The following is an 18,715-nucleotide window of genomic DNA, read 5'->3' as shown; positions in this document are numbered from 1 at the left end:
AAAGTTCTGCAGCTGCACCATCGAGAGCATGGTTGCATCACCGCCTGGCATGGAAACGGTTTGTATCTGAACGTAAGGCGCCACAGAGGATAGTGCATACGGCCCAATACATCACTGGGGCCAAGCGTTCCTGCCATCTAGGACATACAGTGGGGAGAACCATATTTGATTACGGTTTCCTACTTACAAAGCATGTAGAGGTCTGTAATTTTTATCAAAGGTACACTTCAACTGTGAGAGACGGAATAAAAAAAATCCAGAAAATCACATTGTATGATTTTTAAGTAATTAATTTGCATTTTATTGCATGATATATGTATTTGATACATCAGAAAAGCAGAACTTAATATTTGGTACAGAAATTTGTTTGCAATTACAAAGATCATATGTTTCCTGTCATTCTTGACCAGGTTTCCAAACACTACAGCAGGGATTCTGACCCACTCCTCCATACAGACCTTCTCCAGATCCTTCAGGTTTCGTGACTGTCGCTGGGCAATACGGACTTTCAGCTCCATCCAAAGATGTTCTATTGGGTTCAGGTCTGGAGACTGGCTAGGCCACTCCAGCACCTTGAGATGCTTCTTACAGAGCCACTCCTTAGTTGTCCTGGCTGTGTTTCGGGTTGTTGTCATGCTGGAAGACCCAGACACGACCAATCTTCAATGCTCTTACTGAGGGAAGGAGGTTGTTGGTCAAGATCTCGCGATACATTGCCCCATCCATCCTCCCCTCAATACAGTGCAGGTGTCCTGTCCCCTTTTCAGAAAAGCATCCCCAAAGAATGATGTTTCCACCTCCATGCTTCACGGTTGGGACGGTGTTCTTGGGGTTGTACTCATGCTTCTTCTTCCTCCAAACACAGCGAGTGGAGTTTAGACCAAAAGCTCTATTTTTGTCTCATCAGACCACATGACCTTCTCCCATTCCTCCTCTGGATCGTCCAGACGGTCATTGGCAAACTTCAGACGGGCCTGGACATGTACTGGCTTGAGCAGGGGGACCTGGCATGCGCTGCAGGATTTTAATCCATGACGGCGTAGTGTGTTTCTAATGGTTTTCTTAAAGACTGTGGTCCCAGCTCTCTTCAGGTCATTGACCAGGTCCTGCCGTGTAGTTCTGGACTGATCCCTCAGCTTCCTCATGATCATTGATGCCCCACGAGGTGAGATCTTGCATGGAGCCCCAGACCGAGGGTGATTGACCGTCATCTTGAACTTCTTCCATTTTCTAATAATTGCGCCAAAAGTTGTTGCCTTCTCACCAGGCTGCTTGCCTATTGTCCTGTAGCCCATCCCAGCCTTGTGCAGGTCTACAATTTTATCCCTGATGTCCTTACACAGCTCCCTGGTCTTGGCCATTGTGGAGAGGTTGGAGTCTGTTTGATTGAGTGTATGGACAGGTGTCTTTTATACAGGTAACGAGTTCAAACAGGTGCAGTTAATACAGGTAATGAGTAGAGAACAGGAGGGCTTCTTAAAGAAAAACGAACAGGTCTGTGAGAGCCGGAATTCTTACTGGTTGGTAGGTGATCAAATACTTATGTCATGCAATAAAATGCTAATAAATTACTTAAAAATCATACAATGTGATTTTCTGGATGTTTGTTTTAGATTCCGTCTCTCACAGTTGAAGTGTAACTATGATAAAAATTACAAACCTCTACATGCTTTGTAAGTAGGAAAATCTGCAAAATCGGCAGTGTATCAAATACTTGTTCTCCCCACTGTATATACAGTGCCTTGCAAAAGTATTCGGCCCCCTTGAACTTTGCGACCTTTTGCCACATTTCAGGCTTCAAACATAAAGATATAAAACTGTATTTTTTTGTGAAGAATCAACAACAAGTGGGACACAATCATGAAGTGGAACGACATTTATTGGATATTTCAAACTTTTTTAACAAATCAAAAACTGAAAAATTGGGCGTGCAAAATTATTCAGCCCCCTTAAGTTAATACTTTGTAGCGCCACCTTTTGCTGCGATTACAGCTATAAGTCGCTTGGGGTATGTCTCTATCAGTTTTGCACATCGAGAGACTGAATTTTTTTCCCATTCCTCCTTGCAAAACAGCTCGAGCTCAGTGAGGTTGGATGGAGAGCATTTGTGAACAGCAGTTTTCAGTTCTTTCCACAGATTCTCGATTGGATTCAGGTCTGGACTTTGACTTGGCCATTCTAACACCTGGATATGTTTACTTTTGAACCATTCCATTGTAGATTTTGCTTTATGTTTTGGATCATTGTCTTGTTGGAAGACAAATCTCCGTCCCAGTCTCAGGTCTTTTGCAGACTCCATCAGGTTTTCTTCCAGAATGCTCCTGTATTTGACTCCATCCATCTTCCCATCAATTTTAACCATCTTCCCTGTCCCTGCTGAAGAAAAGCAGGCCCAAACCATGATGCTGCCACCACCATGTTTGACAGTGGGGCTGGTGTGTTTAGGGTGATGAGCTGTGTTGCTTTTACGCCAAACATAACGTTTTGCATTGTTGCCAAAAAGTTCAATTTTTGTTTCATCTGACCAGAGCACCTTCTTCCACATGTTTGGTGTGTCTCCCAGGTGGCTTGTGGCAAACTTTAAACAACACTTTTTATGGATATCTTTAAGAAATGGCTTTCTTCTTGCCACTCTTCCATAAAGGCCAGATTTGTGCAATATACGACTGATTGTTGTCCTATGGACAGAGTCTCCCACCTCAGCTGTAGATCTCTGCAGTTCATCCAGAGTGATCATGGGCCTCTTGGCTGCATCTCTGATCAGTCTTCTCCTTGTATGAGCTGAAAGTTTAGAGGGACGGCCAGGTCTTGGTAGATTTGCAGTGGTCTGATACTCCTTCCATTTCAATATTATCGCTTGCACAGTGCTCCTTGGGATGTTTAAAGCTTGGGAAATCTTTTTGTATCCAAATCCGGCTTTAAACTTCTTCACAACAGTATCTCGGACCTGCCTGGTGTGTTCCTTGTTCTTCATGATGCTCTCTGCGCTTTTAACGGACCTCTGAGACTATCACAGTGCAGGTACATTTATACGGAGACTTGATACACACAGGTGGATTGTATTATTCATCATTAGTCATTTAGGTCAACATTGGATCATTCAGAGATCCTCACTGAACTTCTGGAGAGAGTTTGCTGCACTGAAAGTAAAGGGGCTGAATAATTTTGCACGCCCAATTTTTCAGTTTTTGATTTGTTAAAAAAGTTTGAAATATCCAATAAATGTCGTTCTACTTCATGATTGTGTCCCACTTGTTGTTGATTCTTCACAAAAAAATACAGTTTTATATCTTTATGTTTGAAGCCTGAAATGTGGCAAAAGGTCGCAAAGTTCAAGGGGGCCGAATACTTTCGCAAGGCACTGTACCAGGCGTTTTCAGTGAAGGCCCTTAAAATGGTCAAAGACCCAAATCATAGACTGTTCTCTCTGCTACCGCACAGCAAGTGGTACTGGAGCACCAAGCCTAGGTCCAAAAGGCTCCTTTAACAGCTTCTAGACCCAAGCTATAAGACTGCTGAACAATTAATCAATTTGACACCCCGACTATTTTTTGCTCTTGCCAAAGAAGTAAATGGTTAAATTAGCACTCTGATTGATTGTGTTGTGGAGGGCCTGATTTGGACATGTAAAGGGTTCAATCTCCTGTAGTGAGGAGTTGTTTACTTCCTCCACACCTCCTGACGTAGGTACACTACACATCCTGATGCTGATCATAACACTGACATGTAGAATGCACATTTAAATCCTATAATAAAAGTCTATCTCAATATTGATCAATATTTCCTGTAGTAATTCAACACCCATGGGAATTGTAAACAACACATTTTACAGGCTAATACAGGCTTTGAGGTTTACAAGAGAAAAGGACCGTTTGCTCTCATCAAGAAGTAAGTTTTGCAATCAGCCAGCAACTTTTTAATTTGGGATTCATTTGCAAGGCACAGTTTTGATTAGATTTGGCCCTGGCACCTTTTCACTGTTCAGTTTAATGTTGTCTAACACAGAAGGGAACAGGGGAGGGGGAAGTCCGTTTTCAGTAATGTCCCCTGCTGTTTTGTATTTGTTTATTGAGGTGATAATTTTGATTGAAATTCAGTAGCCCGTTGTTGCCAGTGCAAATCGGCTGACAACTGGACCGTGACTCAGAAACACCCCTGAGGTGCTGTTCTGTATTCTGGATACCAATCTTTTTAGCTAACATTGACAAGGAGAGGAATGTAATAGCTGAATAGAGATGGCAACCAGGCTAGCTGTCCTGCAGGACTACTGACGTTCTTTGTCAGTACATTATATCACCAAGTATCACAGTCAACCAGGCTTGCTGCCTGACTGCAGAGCTGCCTGTCAGTCACTCTCTGGGAGTCTACCTCACATGCTGACTCACAGGGAGTCCTCCTCATCAATAATGTCTTCCTCATACCGTATGCTCAATAATATGTACCTCATGCATCAACATAGCTACATGACATGTTTACAATGGCTACCTTCAGTGCGTAGTGGAGGGTAAATTACATTTACCTGCATTTACCTATTTTCTTTTGCACGAGTATTTACCGACTTTGGGAAAATGCATTGAAAATGTAGGGAGCGTTACTTTCTTTTCAGGGAACAGCGATCAGTGTTTACCCAATTCTTTTACCACTACATCACTGGCAACCTATGCTCAGTGATGGTTGGGTATATACATCTGCGAAGCAATATGAAAATGGTGCTGCTAGGCTAGCATGAAGCATTATTTCTGTAAAGTCAAAATAACCTGTTAATGTGGCTAGCCCTTTCAGGTTTGACATGTTAATTCATGTAGAAGATGAGAATGTACATGGATGATTGAACTCTTCTGGCTTTGTTTGATCACTGTATGAATTACACTGTGTTAGCTTTCACTTTGTACTGTATATGCTCTGTAAATTCAAAGTTTTTTATCATGTGTTGATGTACAGTTATAGTGTACTGATTTGTTAAAGCACACTCTTAGAAAAAAGGTTCCTTAGAGAACATAAATCACTTGCTACTTCACGGACCAAAATGGTTTCATATAGAACCCTGCATGGGTTAATATTTTTAGCTAAGAATATAAATTAATAAACAATTAAATAATGGACAAAAGAATATGAGAATATATTTATTTATGTATTGTATATGCAAAACTAGTTTGGAAATAGGCACTGGTGGCCAGGGAGTCATCTCTTTGTTTGAATGAAGGCCCACGTCAACTCTGCCTGACTTCTTTAGAATACAATACAATAAAATACAATGTTGTCCATTAGTTACATTGAACAACACAAGTGTGTCTTCTGTCCCGTTCTCAACCCCCCCCCCCCCCCCGCCCCCCCGAACAGCAGACCTCACACATACAATTGAAACGAGCACAGGTTCAAGCTGTGGTGCAACGCCCCAGGATGGAGAGAATGTTTTAGGGTTAAGGGCATTGCTCAAGGTCCCAACTGTAAGGGAATGTTTTGTGGACGTGAACCAAGTTGTCAGATCAATTCTGCCAGTTTTTTCCAGCGCCCACCCAGGATTCGTTCCGGCCAAACATGAGATAATATGAATAAATAAGCGTGAAATAATCTGCCAAAATGAAGCCAAAATGCTATGCAGACATATAATTATTATGAACCAATATAAACCAATGTACACAGGCAGTTAGAAAAGCCAAGGCTAGCTTTTTCAAACAGAAATTTGCTTCCTGCAACACAAACTCAAAAAAAGTTCTGTGACACTGTAAAGTCCATCGAGAATAAGAACACCTCCTCCCAGCTGCCCACTGCACTGAGGATAGGAAACACTGTCACCACCGATAAATCAAGCATTTTTCTATGGCTGGCCATGCTTTCCACCTGGCTACCCCTACCCCGGTCAATAGAACTGCACCCCCCACAGCAACTCGCCCAAGCCTTCCCCATTTCTCCTTCTCCCAAATCCAGTCAGCTGATGTTCTGAAAGACCTACAAGTCAGCCGGGCTAGATAATCTGGACTTTCTAAAATTATCTGCCAAAATATTTGCAACCCCTATTACTAGCCTGTTCAACCTCTCTTTCATGTTGTCTGAGATTCCCAAAGATTAGAAAGCAGCTGCGGTCATCCCCCTCTTCAAAGGGGGACACACTCTTGACCCAAACTGCTACAGACCTATATCTATCCTACCCTGCCTTTCTAAGGTCTTCGAAAGCCAAGTCAACAAACAAATTACCGACCATTTCGAATCCCACCATACCTTCTCCGCTATGCAATCAGGTTTCAGATCTGGTCATGGGTGCACCTCAGCCATGCTCAAGGCCCTAAAATATATCTTAACCGCCATCGATAAGAAACAATACTGTGCAGCCGTATTCATTGAATTTGCCAAGGCTTTAGACTCTGTCATTCACCACATCCTCATCGGCAGACTCGATAGCCTTGGTTTCTCAAATGATTGCCTCGCCTGGTTCAAACAACTACTTCTCTGATAGAGTTAATTGCTGTCAAATCAGGGCCTGTTTTCCGGGCCTCTGGCAGTCTATGGGGGTGCCTCAGGGTTCAATTCTTGGACCGACTCTCTTCTCTGTATACATCAATGATGTCGCTCTTGATGCTGGTGAGTCTCTGATCCACCTCTACGCAGACGACACCATTCTGTATACTTCTGGCCCTTCTTTGGGCACTGTGTTAACAACCCTTCAGATGAGCTTAAATGCAATACAACTCTCCTTCCGTGGCCTCCAATTGCTCTTAAATACAAGTAAAACTAGTACATGCTCTTCAACCGATCGCTGCCTGCACCTGCTCGCCCGTCCAACATCACTACTCTGGACGGTTCTGACTTAGAATATGTGGACAACTACAAATACCTAGGTGTCTGGTTAGACTGTTAACTCTCCTTCCAGACTCACATCAAACATCTTCAATCCAAAGTTAAATCTAGAATTGGCTTCCTATTTCGCAACTAAGCATCCTTCACTCATGCTGCCAAACATACCCTTGTAAAACTGACCATCCTACCGATCCTCAACTTCAGCGATGTCATTTCTAAAATAGCCTCCAATACCCTACTCAATAAATTCGATGCAGTCTATCACAGTGCCATCCGTTTTGTCACCAAAGCCCCATATACTACCCACCACTGCGACCTCTATGCTCTCATTGGCTGGTCCTCGCTTCATACTCGTTGCCAAACCCACTGGCTCCAGGTCATCTACAAGACCCTGCTAGGTAAAGTTCCCGTTTATCTCAGCTCGCTGGTCACCATAGCAGCACCCACCTGTAGCACGCGCTCCAGCAGGTATGTCTCTCTGGTCACCCTCAATACCAATTCTTCCTTTGGCCGCCTCTCCTTCCAGTTCTCTGCTGCCAATGACTGGAGCGAACTACAAAAATCTCTGAAACTGGAAACACTTATCTCCCTCACTACCTGTAAGCACCAGCTGTCAGAGCAGCTCACACATTACTGCACCTGTACATAGCCCATCTATAATTTATCCCAAACAACTACCTCTCCCCCTACTGTATTTATTTATTTATTTTGCTCCTTTGCACCCCATTCTTTCTATCTCTACTATGCACTTTCTTCCACTGCAAATCTACCATTCCACTGTTTTACTTGCTATATTGTATTTACTTCGCCACAATGGCCTTTTTTTGCCTTTACCTTCCTTATCTCACCTCATTTACTCACATTGTACATATACTTATTTTTCTACTGCATTATTGACTGTATGTTTTACTCCATCTGTAACTCTGTGTTGTTGTATGTGTCGAACTGTTTTGCTTTATCTTGGCCAGGTCACAATTGTAAATGAGAACTTGTTCTCAACTTGCTTACCTGGTTAAATAAAGGTGAAAAAAAAGATTTAGAAGAACAACTTACATGCAGTTGTTGTCAGCAGCAGCTGAAAGAGATATCCTCTGCCTCTGATAGTTCTGGGATACTGCCATACTGAGCAAAACATAGATAATGTGTTAAAAGTAATGCAATGATTAATTAGACTATTGAATCACCAAGACGTATTATAAGTAATTTATACAGTACACCCTCTGTCAGCAACAGTCTTCTAATGGCTTCATTGAACAGTTCCCTCAATTAACTCCACACTGAAATACTGAAATAAAAGTAACAGTTCGCTAATTGCCAATGTCAGGCTGGGTCTGTAGCTCCATTTGGTATATCCCAAAATAAAGTAAATCATGGTTATTTGACAAAGTTAGCTGGCTAGCTTACAAAGTGGCAAATTAAAGTAGCCTTGCTTTTTATTTTTAACTAGCTACAAACCTGCTGAAATTCTAATTACATTTCAAATGTATTTATCTAGCCTAATTTATCATATGCCTTTGGCGTCATATATGTGAATTAAATAATCAACTTGACTTACATTGAACAATAACATGGTTATTGGTAGGCTACCTGCAAGTTGGTTCAACCACCTTCCTCTTGCATCATCATACTGGAATGGCAGTTGGTTTTCTGACTAGGAATGGCAGTTACATTTAGAATTTTCCAAAAGGTTTATCTAAGAGCATATGCTTTTATTAAACACATTATTTCCTCTTGCTTTCTAGCTGTCATTTAGTTTACAACAGCACAGGTTTGAATGAACTTTGCTGTTTGCCACTCAGCCCTCTGGCAACAATGTTGCAAAATATGAATTTGATCTCCCCCTTGCCAAAGAGCGCTAACTGTGTCGGACGTCAGCTAGCCATTTTTCTAACCAGGCGAAATCATGCAGCAGCAACATTAATATGGCTATAAATGTCCATGGAAAACAGCTGAAACAAAGTCAAAGGGAACGTTGGCTGTCATTTCAGAGTTTGATGGGACTGGTTAATTTGTGTTGTTTTTTAAAATCCCCCATTACATTCTGGGGTATAGGGATAGAACCCTCAATGTTCTTTGCCTTCACTGGGTATATACCGTGAGCTCCAAAAAAAAGTATTGGGACAGTGACACATTTTTTTGTGGTTTTGGCTCTGTACTCCAGCACTCTGGATCTGAAATTATACAATAAGTATAAGGTTAAATTATAGAATGTCAGCTTTAATTTGAGTGTATTTTCATCCATTTTAACCATCTATAAATTACTTTTTGGACATAGTCCCCCCATTTTAGGGGGCCCAACACATAATCGGGGAAATTGCCTTGTGTGTATTAAAATAGTAAAACGTTAAGTGTGTCCCGTTTCCATAGGACACAATGACTATATCAAGCTTGTAACTCTACTCTACTGTACACATTTTTTGGATGCATTTGTTGTGTTTCAGATTATTTTCTGCCGAATAGAAATGAATGGTAAATATTAGTTGTGTCATTTCATTTCATCTTTAAAGAGTTTAAAAGGATTTCACTAACCCCAAAAACCTGAATCTCAAAAAAGGCTGTAGTTTTAGATGGTTCACGTCTCTAAATCCCAGGCTAAAGCTTTGAATATGACATTTGGAATATGTTACATTGAAGACCATCAGCCAACTTAGAACGAATAGACTACACGTTCTATGCTTTTCTACAGAACATCTCCACATTTTCTAATATTTTGGACTGAGATTTAGCACTTATTAAACATTTAAGTTTGAAACTTGCTATAACTTTAGGGAGTAACTTATTCAATAATGCTGGTCATGCAATAACCATCTGACATTTTGTCTCTGGTTTCTCATACAGCTTCATTCCAACTCAGACAAAGGGGATGGCTCCGTAAGGTACATTCTGAGCGGGGAAGGTGCTGGGAGTATATTCATCATCAACGAGGTGACAGGAGATATTCATGCAACAGAAAGCCTGGACCGGGAGAGGAAAGCACACTACGTCCTCCACGCACAAGCCTTTGACCGCAACACTGAAAAGCCCCTGGAACCAAAGTCAGAATTCATCATCAAAGTCCAGGACATCAATGATAACGCCCCAACATTTCCAGATGGTCCTTTTGTAGCTGCTGTGCCTGAGATGTCTGGAGTGGGTAAGGACAGCCCAGTATTTTGTTACCTGCTAATAATAAGTTTACTTGTATTTGTAGTCTTCTTTACTAGATAAGACTTGGTAGCCATTTTGGCTTTATACTGTAGGTGTGTATCCTTTATCTAGGAATGCATTTTACCCATAACATATCTAAGAATTCAAATTAAAATGCACAACTTGTTATTATTTAAACTATTTATGTTTTATTCAGACATCACCGGAATCTTAAGAAAGAGGTTGTGATTCCAAAACGTCTGGCACAAGACCTCACTCAATGTTTAACACACTGTAAAGTATTTTACCCGACTCAGTATATTAAATCCACTCTGACCCTGTTTCACTTCTACACAAAATCCATTCTTAAAAGCCCATACATAGTCATGTATTCATGTACAACAACAGAACACAGAATGCTCTGTGTTACACCTCCCTGTTCCTCTCAGTTGGTTCCTCTTGTTTCATTTCCATTTTTATATTTTCACATGCCAGTGGAGTCTTCTCTCTTTCCTATTTCTTTTTTTGTTTGTATTTTATTACTCTCTTTCTCTGATGATACCCCTGGGTGGCTAAGGGAAGGTCTTTATTAAGCACTCACTAGTGCTCCCCGTCATCTCTCCCTCCATCTCTCTCTCTCTCTGACCACTGAGACTGCAAGCCTCTGGAAGCCTCCGCATCAAGGAGAGAAAGCCTCCTCTGGGGACTTGCTCCTGATATGCCCAGCATCTTGTGGTAGCTTCTTTGGTTGTCTCTTTTATTCTACCACTCCGTTTTTAGCTTGTGACGAACAAAAGCGTTGCTTTTCTCAGTCCAATCCATTTTTCCCTGGCTGAAAACCAAATGGCTCTAAAAAAAATGAAACATGTCAGACTTGGGCCCCAAAAAGTGGTGTGTTTTGCCCAGAATGGTTGCAAGCTTCTATCATCATGTTTTTGGACTCCTGAATAGATTTGTGAAAGTTGGTATCATTTTCAATGATTGATCTATCAATGCCATTTTTGTGTGTTATTTGAGCCACTATCCTCCTCTCTGCCCACATGTCCAAATTCCCCCATTGGTGGTTATCTTTTTTTTCTTCTTAGGTAGTTTTGAAAAATTACAAAGTGGTGGTCTGGGGTGGTGTAGCGAATAGGGCTGCTGTCTTCAGTGCGCACATATAATGGACTTGAACAGTTCACCCAGTGTAGACCTGGGGACTGTCCAAAATATATTAACCTCAGTAAACGTCAGGAAAGGAGGGCCTTTTCTATAAACAGTCAATATGCCACTTGATGCCTTCTTCCAAATTAGCATAATAAAAACATCTCCATAAAATTCTGTCAGTTTAAGCTAAAGATATCAGCATCCACCTATGTTGCATTTCTCCATCTGCGGTGAAAGGTGACAGAGCTATAATTTGTCTGTAGCGTCCGAATGGTTTGGCCTAAAGTCTCATCTATGGGAAGATGAGACTCTCATGAACACGATGTAGACTGTCTGAAGTCGGTACAGCCGATCTGCCAAACCATTTGGGCTACACGCTAACCCTTCTGTGCAAAGGCGAGACTCTCATGAACATGTACATGTCCATTGTTTTCCTCTAGTCACCCACAGACTTCACAAGACTCATCTGAAGGTCCCCCGGTACCAGTTGAACAAATAAATGGAAGTTATATGGACATAAAGATGGGGTTAAATACATGTCAAAATAAAAAATATATACGTTTCCTGATCTTAATAAATCTCTAAGATATAGGAGACAATTCCGAATAAACTTATTTTTGACATTTTTTGGGGACTATCTTTTGTTCCATGTAGTGAATTTGTTATTTAATGTACTTGTATGAGCTAATAGCAGTAAGGCCCCCCAAAAATGTTATCCAATCATTTTTCAATTTTTTGATACTTCAAGGGCTCTTAAAATTCTTGTATGAGAGCTTCTGTATTGCATGTACAGTTGAAGTCGGAAGTTTACATATACCTTAGCCAAATGCATTTAATTCCTGACATTTAATCCTCTGAAAAACTCCCCGTTTTAGGTCAGTTAGGATCACCAATTTATTTTAAGAATATGACATGTCAGAATAATAGTAGAGAGAATGATTTATTTCAGCTTTTATTTCTTTCATCACATTTCCAGTGGGTCAGAAGTTTACAAACACTCAATTAGTATTTGGTAGCATTGCCTTTAAAATGTTTAGCCTTCCACAAGCTTACCACAATAAATTGGGTGAATTTTGGCCCATTCCTCCTGACGGTGCTGGTGTAACTGAGTCAGGTTTGTAGGCCTCCTTGCTCGCACACGCTTTTTCAGTTCTGCCCATACATGTTCTATGGGATTGAGGTCAGGGCTTTGTCAATACCTTGACTTGTTGTCCTTGAGATGTTGCTTCAATATATCCACATCATTTTCTTTCCACATGATGCCATCTATTTTGTGAAGTGCACCAATCCCTCCTGCAGCAAAGCACCCCCACAACATGATGCTGCCACCCCCGTGTTTCACGTTTGGGATGGTATTGTTAGGCTTACAATCCTCCCCCTTTCTCCTCCAAACACAATGATGGTCATTATGGCCAAACAGTTCTATTTTTGTTTCACCAGACCAGAGGACATTTCTCCAAAAAGTACATTCTTTGTCCCCATGTGCAGTAGTAAACAGTAGTCTGTCTTTTTTATGGCGGTTTTGGAGCAGTGGCTTCTTCCATGCTGAGCGGCCTTTCAGGTTATGTCAACATAGGATGCATTTTACTGTGGATATAAATACTTTTCTACCTGTTTTCTCCAGCATCTTCACAAGGTCCTTTGTTGTTGTTCTAGAATTGATAGGCACTTTTCGCACCAGAGTACGTTCATCTCTAGAAGACAGAACGCGTCTCCTTCCTGAGCGGTATGATGGCTGCGTGGTCCCATGTTGTTTATACTTGTTTACTATTGTTTGTACAGATGAATGTGGTACCTTCAGGTGTTTGGAAATTGCTCCCAAGGATGAACCAGACTTGTGGAAGTCTACAATTTTTTCTGAGGTCTTGGCTTATTTCTTTTGATTTTTCCATGATGTCAATACAAAGAGGCACTGAGTTTGAAGGTAGATCTTGAAATACATCCTCAGGCACACCTCCAATTGACTCAAATGATGTCAGTTAGCCTATCAGAAGCTTCTAAAGCCATGACATCATTTTCTGGTCTTTTCCAAGCTTTTTAAATGCAAAATCAACTTATTGTATGTAAACTTCTCACCCACCGAAATTGTGAAACAGCAAATTATATTTGAAATAATCTGTTTGTAAACAATTGTTGGAAAAATGACTTGTGTCATGCACGAAGTAGATGTCCTATCCAACTTGCCAAAACTATAGTTTGTTAGCAAGAAATTTGTAGAGTGGTTGAAAAACGAGTTTTAATGACTCCAGCCTAATTATATGTCATCTGCCAACTTCAACTGTATTGAGTTGCTTAGACATTTTATTATTTGACTCTGTTGAGAAAAATCTACTGGTCTCAAAAGTTTGTTGTTTCCTGGAAAAACTTCAACAATGCCAGCCATACAGATAGCAAGACCCTACAACATGTAGATTCAATCAACATTGATAGCCTGAGGGGAAGAATCATGGATCGAAAAAGGGAAAATAATAACCCTATTTCTCTCCCTTCTGCCCCCTCCTTTTGCTTGTATCCGTTTTAAAGCCATTCGTCTTCGGCCTGCTGGTGTCAAATCGGCTGTAACAATCAACAGTCCTCACACTCCACAGCACTAATCCTCCTGCGTTTGTCAATACCAATGCTCTCCAGCCCAGGATGGGTCTTGGAGTATGGCGGCTAATTGCCCGTGATGTTCCTTTTTCCTAAATTGATTAGCTGGGCACGTGCCAGGGTATTCTAATGTTACCATTTCACTTCCCAGAATTAAACTGCAGAAATCAAATTTTTAAGAATCACATGAAAGGGGAATACATTTTCTACTTTTCTACTCGAGAATGGTCTCTGACATACACTCCTGCTTGAACATTTTTAAATGGACATTAGGAGGTATGCATTTCTCTCATTTTTGCTCACTCTCTCTCGCTCTGTTTCTCTCTCTCTCACTCTCTCGCTGTGTTTCTCTCCCTGTCTCTCTCTCTCTCTCTCTGTGTGTTTCTCTCTATCTCTCGCTGTATTTCTATCATTTTCTCTCTTGCTGTGTTTCTCTCTCTCACTGTGTTACTCTCACTCTCTCTCTCTGTTTATCTCTCTCGCTGTGTAACTCTCATTCTCTCTCACTGTGTTTCTCTCTCTCGCTGTTTCTTTCTCCCGCTGTGTTAATCTCTCTCTCTCTCTCTTGCTGTGTTTCTCTCTCTCTCTCTCTCACTGTGTTTCTCTCACTCGCTGTGTTTCTCTCTCGCGCTGTGTTTCTCTCTCTCTCGCTGTGTTACTCTCTCTCTCGCTGTGTTTCTCTTTCTCGCTGTGTTTCTGTCTCTCTCACTGTGTTTCTGTCTCTCTCGCTGTTTCTCTCTATCCCTCACTGTGTTTCTCTCTCTCGCATGTTTCTCTCTTGCTGTGTACCTCTCTCTCTCTCGCTGTGTTTCTCTGTCTCTCACGCTGTGTTTAACTCTTTTGCCATGTTTCTCACTCTCTCTGTTTCTCTCTCTCTGTTTGTCTCTAGCTTTGTTTCTCTCTCGCACTGTGTTTCTCCCTCTCTCGCTCTCTCTCTCTCTCTGTCTCGCTGTATCTCTCTCACTCTCTCGCTGCGTTTCTCTCTCTCTCTCTTGCTGTGTTTCTCTCTCTCTCACTGTGTTTCTCTATCTATGTGTTTCTGTCTCTCTCTGGGTTTCTCTCTCTCTTCCTATGTTTCTCTCTCTCTTTTTCTATGTGTTTCTCTCTTTCTCGCTTTGTTTCTCTCTCTCTATCGCTGTGTTTTTCTCCCTCTCCCTGTGTTTCTCTCTCTCGTTGTCTTTCTCTCTCTCTCGCTGTGTTTCTCTCTCTCTGTTTCGCTGTGTTTCTCTCATTCATTCTCTCACTGTGTTTCTTTCACTCTCTCGCTGTGTTTCTCTCTCTGTCGTGCTCTCTCGCTGTGTTTCTCTCTCTCTCTCTCTCTCACTGTGTTTTTCTCTCTTTCACTGTATTTCTCCCTCTCCCTCACTGTGTTTCTCTCTCTTTCTTTCGCTGTGTTTTCCTCTCTCTTTCTCTCTCTCTCTCTCTCTCTCTCTCTCTCACTGAGTTTCTCACTCTCTCGCTGTGTTTCTCTCTCTCTGTCTCGATGTGTTTCTCTCATTCTCTTTCTCGCTGTTTCTCTCCCTCTCTTTCTGTTTTCTCACTATCTCGCTGTGTTTCTCTCTCTCTCTCTCTCTCTCACAGTTTCTCTCTCCCGCTGTTTTTTTCTCTCTAACTGAGTTTCTCTATCTCTCTCGCTGTGTTAATCTCTCTCTCTCTCTCTCTCTGTGTTTCTCTCTCTCTCTCTCTGTGTTTCTCTCTCTCTCTTGCTGTGTTTCTCTCTCATTCTCTCTCGCTGTGTTTCACTCTCTCTCACTGTTTCCCTCTCTCTCTCTCTCTCTCTCTATCTCTCTCTCTCTCTCTCTCTCTCTCTCTCTCTCTCTCTCACTCTCTCTCTCTCTCTCTGCATGCTGGGAGTGATTGGTGCATGCTGGGAATTGTTTGAGTGAAGGAGTGCGTGTATTGTGGAGAGTTAGATATTCACAACTTTCTTTCGGTTTGCTATTTCTTGGTGGCATTTTTTGTTGATGCATGATTAACGTTATTATTTTTGTTTTGGTAGAATTAAGTATTTTGTTTTCGTATCGAAATTACCCTGATTTTGGCGGGGATGGCAGCCCGAATGGGGATGCCGTCCCTGTCACTTCGGCATGGCTTTAGGTGTGTTACTGAAGCTACTGTCACGGTGGAGGAGTTTCTGGTCGCCGTAGGAGAGAAGGTAGGCTATGAGAATATTGCGTATGCATCCCGGATGAATAAAGCTGTGGTGGTATTTCTTAAAGAAGAGTGTCTAGTTGATCGGATGGTTGAGCATGGTGTACTTCTTAAAGGAATGTTTATTCAAGTTACGCCGCTTTTTTCTCCGTCAACAAGGGTAACGATTTCAAATGTACCACCGTTTATTCCTAATGAGCTATTGGAGCGCGAGTTATTGCGCTTTGGGAAGTTCGCCAGTTCAATTAAGGTTGTCCCGTTGGGTTGCAAACACCCGGCGTTGAAACAGGTAATGTCATTTCGGCGACAGGTGTTTATGTTTTTGGACTCACCGGAGCAAACTTTAGAGTTATCGTTTAAAATCAAGTATGACAATAGATTGTATATGGCTTATGCTAGTACGGGTAGTCAACGGTGTTTTGAGTGTGGGGATGTTGGTCATAAGCGACATGCTTGCCCGAAAAGGGAGAAGGCAGAGGGAGGGGCACAGGTGGTCATCGTAACGCCTGGGCCCACTGATGTAGGGAGAGGTGAGCTGACAGCGGTAGAGCAGCCAAAAGCACCTGTTGCTGAGGAACAAGTTATCCGTGTTGAGGGCACGGGTTTGCAACTTGTATTAGAAGGAAATGTTATGCTACAGAAAAGTATTGTTGTAGGAGGTAAGGATGTATCTGAAGAGCCAGTTCCTCAGACTGGTGAGCAGGTGCCCAGTATGAGTGCTGGGGTAAAGGAGGGGGTTCATGTGGAGCTAGGCTCCCAGGGAGTGGAGGAGATGCCCACTACGAGTGCTGGGTTTCATGTAGAGCTAGGCTCCCAGGTAGTGGAGGAGTTTCCCACTACGAGTAATGAGGTACAGGAGGGTTTTCATGTGGAGCTAGGTTCCCAGGTAGTGGAGGAGATGCCCACTACGAGTAATGAGGTACAGGAGGGTTTTCATGTGGAGCTAAGCTCCCAGGTAGTGGAGGAGATGCCCACTACGAGTGCTGGGGTTCATGTGGAGCTAGGCTCTCAGTTAGTGGAGAAGATGCCCACTATGAGTAGTGATGTTCAGGTGGGGCTAGTCTCCCAGATAGTGGAGGAGATGCCTGGTACGAGTGATGAGGTGCAAGTGGAGAGTGTTGAAAGGGATGTGGTAGAGGGGAGTCAGTTGTCTATGTTCTCAGCTGAGGAGGATCAAGAGAAGGATATGGATATCTCTTTAGATATGACAGATGCTGGTGAGGACTCCGTTTATGATCTAGAGGAGGTAAATGAGTTTCTGGATCAGACTTTTGGGAAATCTGTCAAATTGGCAGATTATTTTGATGTTGATAAGTTTGTGAGGTCAGCTGTGATGTTACAGAAGACGGTGGGGTTAGACCAGCTGAGTGAGAAGAAGCGGTTTCGCTTGAGGAAATTTATTACTGCTGTTGCAGCAGCAAAAGGTGGTGGGAAACGTGTTCAGGTTAAGAGAAGGAAAAAAAATAATGATGATGATCATGCTTCATAGGGTGTCTTTTTTCTCGTTGGTTTCTCTGTGGTTTCTTCTGCTTTTCTTTTCTCTTTTCTACATGGAGGTACTAAGGGTAGGTTCTCTCAATATGAATGGGGGAAGGGACAGGAATAAGAGGGCTTGGGTATTAGAAGTAATAAAACAGAAAAGGCTTAATGTAGTTTTCTTACAGGAGACACATAGCGATGAGGAAAATGAGGTTGACTGGGGTATGTGGTGGGAGGGGCAGCATGTACTCAGTCATGGTACTAATTTCAGTGCTGGGGTGGCAATATTGTTTTCCTCAGGCTTAGGGGTGACTGTGGTATCTACAACAGAGATTGTCATGGGTCGGGTTTTATTGGTCAAGGTGGATGTTATGTTTTTTTTTTTTTTTTTTTTGAATGTTTATGCTCCTAATGAGGGTACAGAGCGTATTGCTGTATTTGATCAACTAAAGGAAACCTTAAGACAGTGTGATCAAGAGGGGTGTATGGTTTTAGGGGGTGACTGGAACTGTACAGTGGATTTTACTGTTGATCGCACCGCTGAAGAACCTCACCTGCGGTCAGCCACTTGCCTGTCTGGCCTATTAACTGAGTTTGAGCTTTCTGATGTGTGGAGAGTAAGGAATGCCAAAGTTAGGCAGTACACATGGCTAAAAATCAATGAAGGTCGTGTCAGTGCAGCAAGGTTAGACAGGTTGTATGTATCTGAGCAATACTGTAGTAGGGTTGGAAAGTGTGCCATTACTCCTGTGGGTTTCTCTGACCATCATATGGTTACTGTTGATATTCACTTGTCCTGTCCACGAAGGTCATCACCTTACTGGTATTTTAATGTTAAATTGTTACAAGATGTCATGTTTTGTGACAGGTTTTTGTTGTTTTGGGAAAAATGGAGGGGTATAAAAGGGAATTTTGAGTCCTTGAGACAATGGTGGGAGGTTGGGAAGGCCCAAATACGAGTTTTTTGTCAACAGTATACTGCTCTGTCTCAAACTGAATTTAAAGAGACTATCAAGGCCCTTGAACAGGACATCAAATCTATTGAATTGAAGCTGCTCACTCAGAATGACCCTGGACTAGTCATGAACTTACAGGACAAGAGACATGAACTGAGGTCGTTTCTGCATGAAAGAGTGAAGGGTGCCTTGATTAGGTCTCGTTTCGCTTCCCTCAAGGATATGGATGCTCCTAGTGCTTTTTTTTTTTTACCTAGGACAGTCGACATTGCAACGTAAACAGATGGTCTGCCTTCGTCTCCCTGATGGGAAGGTGACCACAGATGACAGTGAAATGCGTCAACATGCCGTGGATTTCTACTCGTCCCTTTATAAGGCGGAGGATTGTGACTCTATGTGTACTGAACAGTTGTTACATGGTCTTCCTAAATTGGGACCTGAGCAGAGAGTCGCATTGGACGCTGACATTACAC

At 42.2% G+C, this 18,715-nt stretch overlaps 1 protein-coding gene across 1 annotated transcript in view; it reads left to right on the top strand.

Annotated features, from left to right (window-relative positions):
• Positions 1–18,715, top strand: part of LOC109899535 (cadherin-18-like) — a 358,080-nt gene that overhangs the window by 231,276 nt on the left and 108,089 nt on the right. Inside the window, exon 4 of the mRNA XM_020494858.2 lies at positions 9,634–9,928. Coding sequence (XP_020350447.1) covers positions 9,634–9,928 — 295 coding nt within the window. The remainder of the gene's footprint in view (positions 1–9,633; positions 9,929–18,715) is intronic.

Source organism: Oncorhynchus kisutch, linkage group LG11, assembly GCF_002021735.2.
Source record: "Oncorhynchus kisutch isolate 150728-3 linkage group LG11, Okis_V2, whole genome shotgun sequence".
Taxonomy (NCBI): domain Eukaryota; kingdom Metazoa; phylum Chordata; class Actinopteri; order Salmoniformes; family Salmonidae; genus Oncorhynchus; species Oncorhynchus kisutch.
Note: the sequence above shows the minus strand (reverse complement) of the source record. Positions and strands in the feature narration are given on the sequence as shown.